The sequence below is a fragment of the Gavialis gangeticus genome, unplaced genomic scaffold, assembly GCF_001723915.1.
Source record: "Gavialis gangeticus isolate Ggan-Ray unplaced genomic scaffold, GavGan_comp1, whole genome shotgun sequence".
Classification (NCBI taxonomy): Eukaryota; Metazoa; Chordata; order Crocodylia; family Gavialidae; genus Gavialis; species Gavialis gangeticus.
The window spans coordinates 168,148,609-168,153,648 of NW_017728992.1; the positions used below are offsets into that span (position 1 = coordinate 168,148,609).

The 5,040-nt window shown below is 41.7% G+C and overlaps 1 protein-coding gene across 4 annotated transcripts in view; it reads left to right on the forward strand.

Annotated features, from left to right (window-relative positions):
- OXR1 (oxidation resistance 1) overlaps positions 1-5,040 on the forward strand; it is a 608,937-nt gene that overhangs the window by 362,168 nt on the left and 241,729 nt on the right. Inside the window, exon 1 of one of the 4 annotated variants that reach the window (XM_019528060.1) lies at positions 4,037-4,459. The exons of the other annotated variants lie outside the window; for them this stretch is intronic. Coding sequence (XP_019383605.1) covers positions 4,327-4,459 — 133 coding nt within the window. The 5' untranslated portion in view covers positions 4,037-4,326. Of the gene's footprint in view, positions 1-4,036; positions 4,460-5,040 lie in introns of those variants that run through there. 4 annotated transcript variants of the gene reach the window in all.

The window sequence follows — 5,040 nt, forward strand, 5'->3', positions numbered from 1 at the left end:
GTCCCTTTAGGGACAACTTTATGCAGCCTGCAGTGCCCGAAATGGTATGTCACATAAAAAGAGTCTTTTTCTGAACCTATGATTTCCAGTTCATATGCAAAATCTGAGTTTTCATCCCTACCAGTGCATCCTAGAGTGTTTCTCAGACCTGTGTGCTTTTAGATAACCCAGTAATTGTGGCATACTTACACTAAATGCAGAGAAAATGTCTTCTCATTATTCACAATAATGAGGTTTGTATTTTATCAGCTGCTCGTATCACAAGGGAGAAGAATACTCTGGCAGATGCTGCTCCCAAGAGTGGAATCAAAATGAAAGATTTTTTTTTCTGTCTAGGATCTTTTTATCAAGCCAACCACTATGTACTAAGTGGGTCATTCATTAAGACAATATTGCCTAGGAAAGGGCAGATTTGAGGACTTTGCACACATTCTCTCCAATCTCAGTAATACTTCCAGCTGGCTCAGTCACTTCCCAAGGTCACTTTTGAATGCCTCTTTAGTCTTTGAGCTATTATATTCATCTTCCACTGCTGTAGTTTGTAGAAAGTGAAATATTTCCTTTTAGAAACAATAACAAAAAAATTCTGGTGACAGATTAAAGCTACTGTGTTTAATAGATACTTTTGTGAATACTACCTTTTCAGAAAAAAGCATTTGGGAACCTTTGCAAGTTTAGATTCCCAGTGGACTTTGAATACCATGAAGAACGGTTGTAGAATGTAGTACTTAGGACCAGGAAAATGTTTACTATTCCTATGATCTTACTGACCTTTTAGTTTAGTATCAGAGCCACATTCAATTGCTTTGAAGACTTTCAGTCTTGATTTTGAGATCAGGTTCTCTGTTCATGCCCAGAATAGAAATTACTGTTCCAGGGTTTCTATCGTTCTCATTATGAATTCAGTAAAACACAGTAAATAAAGGGGCATCTTATGTACTCTCATATGTGTTAGGTTAAATTTTCAAATTTAGAGGTCTGAGTTACACCTCTTAAAATGTATTGGGGTATGCAGCCCTTGGTAATTAGTTGAGCAATGTATACATTTATAGCCACAAAATTAGTATTTCAATACGTAAAAGGATATATATGTACACATCTGTGTACTGGTATGGTGACACATTTGCTTGGCTACATATGTTTATATTGACTTTGAGACCTAGATTTGGTTATATAGCTCACTATTTTAATCTTAAAATTAAATGTAGTGCCTATAATGGAGCAACAGAAAAGCCCTTAGAGCAAGGAATGGAACCTGACCAGTTCTACGGTAGAGGAGTTCCAGATACAGACATGCGTGCAGGTGAAATCTGTTCCCTTTGTCTGGCACTTAAAGAGAACTGCCCTGTGATACCGCACTCTATTCTGGAAGTTTGATGTCATGTTATGTGGGGAGGGAGGTGGAAAGATGGAAAATCAGCATGAATTTAATCCACTGCATGGTAGACCCTCAGGCCAGATTCCCTAGTGGGGAGGATGCAGGTGCAACCCTAACCAGTTAGTTGCAGGACAACGTTAAGAACATGTGTGTATCCTTGACTTACACATGACATGCTGGTGCAGAGCTTGGTATTTAATCGCCAAAAAAGGTTGAAAAGCAAGGCCCCTGCCTTGTACCCCACTTTTTTTTTTTAAACAAACAGTTTTTTGAGTGTTGGGAGAACTAACTTAGCCATGGTTAATTGCTTGTAAGCTTGAATTTCTTACAATTCACCAAGCTCCTCTTAACCATGTGAAGCCAAACACTTTGTATCTTCATTACACTGCCCAAGTCAGAATCCTTCAAGTAAGAAAAGAGCAGTTTTTCCACTGTCCCTGCAAAAGTCAGTTGGGGGGTTGAAAAGAAGGAGGGGTGCAAGAGAGATGTCCGGGTACATGCTGCATTCTCTCTAACAGAAGCATAGGCAATTTAGCGAGTCACACAGCTTCATTTCCTTTCAGGCCAGCTGCTCCTCTGCACGCTCTAAACCGTTGCTCCTACTCTAGGTTTTCCACTTATTTTTGAGAAAGGGCATAGTACCTTTTCTCCTGGGGTCCAGCTTATCAGATTTTTAGGGAGGCACAAATGTCTACCGCTGCTTTTGTTTAAACATATTCATGTTTGAAATTGCTGTAGCCATCTTGTTTTCAAGAAGCCTGAGCTATTGCTTTTGATCCTGTGCTGAAGATTAAAATCTCTGAATGGCTTTTATCCGAAATGAGACATTATCTGGGAACCTAAAGCAAGCTAAATTTAATTTAAATTGTTTTAAATATTTACACAGTGGGTGCGACTACACGTTGCCCTACGGTGACATAGTGACGTGGTACAGAGACGTAGCAATCACATGGGTCTACACATGGCCAGCAGCTACACTGCTGTAGCGGTGCACTCCATGGTTTTAGTATGCTGCTACTGTAACGTAGCAGCAAAATCTAACCATGCACGGCATACAGCTAAGTACGGGCAGTTACTGCATTGTGCTTTAGGACATCCAAAAAGAAGTCCTAAAGTATGGCGACATGTAGACCTACCCAGTAAGAATAAAAAAATCACTTTACAAAAAAGTATAGAAGCATGTAGCACTTTAAAATGATCAGCTGTGATTTTTATTGCTTATAGAAATAAACAGCACACAATAGGGCATTTAACTTGTTACTTTATTTGAAGAAGGCAGAAACAATATAGTCGGTATACTAGATTTGTTAATACAGCTTGAACAGCTGAATTTTACTTACGTTTTGAGTTAAATGCAGACTGAGTACAAGGAAGCAGAATGACTTCCACTTGCTGGGTTAAACCCACCTACAAAAAATCGGATTTTGGGGCCTTTTTATTTAATAAACTGAAGCAAGCGGTTGTTCTGTTTCTTTTCAGTCTGTTTTGTTTTCAGCCCTTTATTTATCAACCTTTACAGTCTTTCAAACCCAAATACCTAGGTAGCAAGTGGCTAGAAAATACCTTCTCTTCACCCCCAGTTTCCCAAGAGACAACACCTATTCTTCTTGATAATTAGCCAGGCATTTGTCATTTCCAGCCTGGTGTGCTGTAACTTGCTAATATCCATACTGAATGTGAAGGTAGCAAAAGCAACAGATGTTCATAGAGCCCCTGGCAGAAGCACTCTATAGCACTTTACTTAAAAGTGCTACAGGTTAAAGCATGAGCTAACCAAAAAGACAGTGGAGGGGCTCAGAGCCTACCCGCATTGACTGCTGGGTATGCTTCTGTAACCTCCAAGGAGACTGCTGGAGTGGCCCCTCTTCCCAGCACCCCCCCACCCCCGCCAGCTGTCAGCAGCAGTTGGGGGGCGGGAGAGACCCCTGAGCTGGAATAAGAGGCTGTCACTGACTGGGTCAGTGACAGCCAAAGGGGCAGGGCCAACCCAGTGCTTGGGCAGAGTACAGGAGTTCTGCCTGAAGCTAAAATCCAGCCCTGTGCAACGCCTCCTGGGATGGGCTCAGTCACACTCTATGTTAAGCCTCGATGGGATCTGGCACAGATGTTCGAAAAAGCGCTGTAACAGAAATCACTTTAGTCTAATACCTCATCCACTGAGGGTTAACTTAGAGCTTTTTCTGCCTCCTTAAAGCAAGATAGGTGTAAAGTCTGTATCTAGCCAAGAAACTTAGCTGGTACAGAATACAGCATCCTGTGTCCTTGAAGAGAAAAAGTCCATGCTCAGCATCGTTAGTTGCTAAGTCAGTGCTGGTGCCAGATCCCAGTCTGACTAAGGCTTTCTGTTTCCGATACAGACACCTAAATAGCTACCTCAGATCTATTTATTTCCCATCAAGACTGCTTTCCACCCAGTGGCAGAAACCAGGATGAAATAAGCAGCACAGAGAAAAGGCATTCTCCATCGGGGGCCTGCCTATGGAATAATACAGCAAAGAAGATTACAAGTAACCATTTAAAATTAACCATAGTGATGCCCTATTGTATCACCTAAGCCCTTTATGTAGAACATAAGTAATGTGCTGGGCCTTGCACCAGCCTTCCATATTTGAATGAAGGCATAGTGCACTTCACCTCTTGTGAAAGCTCTGAAGGCATTAAAATGTGTGTGTGTATGAGAGAGAGAGTGAAGACTAGGTCAAGCTACTGATCTGAGCTGAAGAACATCTGTATGTAAACTGATCTCTCATTTTAAGAATAACACAAGGATGACCTTCAAAGAGAACTAGATAAATACAATGCTTTTGACTTTTCAGGGTAAATTTTAGTAGTTGTCCCTAAAGAGACAGAGTGAGTAACCAGCCATAGGTTTCCTGCATGTTAATTTGGGAGCAAGTGAATCACATGCACGCACTTTTGTGCCAGTGGAGGAGGGCAAAAGAGAGCAGATGTTCCCTAAAAAGGAAGTTTCATCAGAAAAAAGCAGAACTTCCTCTCAACAAGATAAACATACCACTCTGGTTTTCATTCCAAAAACAACTTCAAGAATGTCCTGCGTGGATTCCTATGCCTCAGAAAAAGGTATGTACAATAAGGTTTCAGCCACTGAATCCAGGTTGGGAGGGAGGTGGGGGAGGGAGGTGAAAGTCAGGTAAACCCAGAAAGCCCAAAAGGCTCACCGGTCATTTTTTTTATTTTTTTTTTTTAAATCAGCCATTCCCTCTATGATTACCTACATGAAGGTAAGTCTGCCACAAAACATGGAAAAGTGCTAAGATTTATTACAAAAATGATAACAGCACAACAATCAAAAGAGGAAATGCAGAGACAGACCTGGTATAGACGGTGGCCATTCTCTTTGTACATATAGCCCTTTTGGACATAAGGGCTGCATCCAGATGAGCACAGCTGTGGTGGTGCTGCTGACATGTCTGTGGCGCCACATACCGCACATTCAACTGTTCTCTGTGCTGCAACGGAGCAGTGTGGGATTATTTTTTGATCCCTTGATATCCAAGAGTCATAAAACCTACACACAAAAAAAAGTGGAGCGGTGCGCGTGGGAACAGTGCATGCCACTCAAAAGTGGAGCCTGGCTGGCTAGAGCCACACTCCATCTTCTGGCTAGGCTTTGAGCAACAGGATCACTGCTGCTGCAGCCC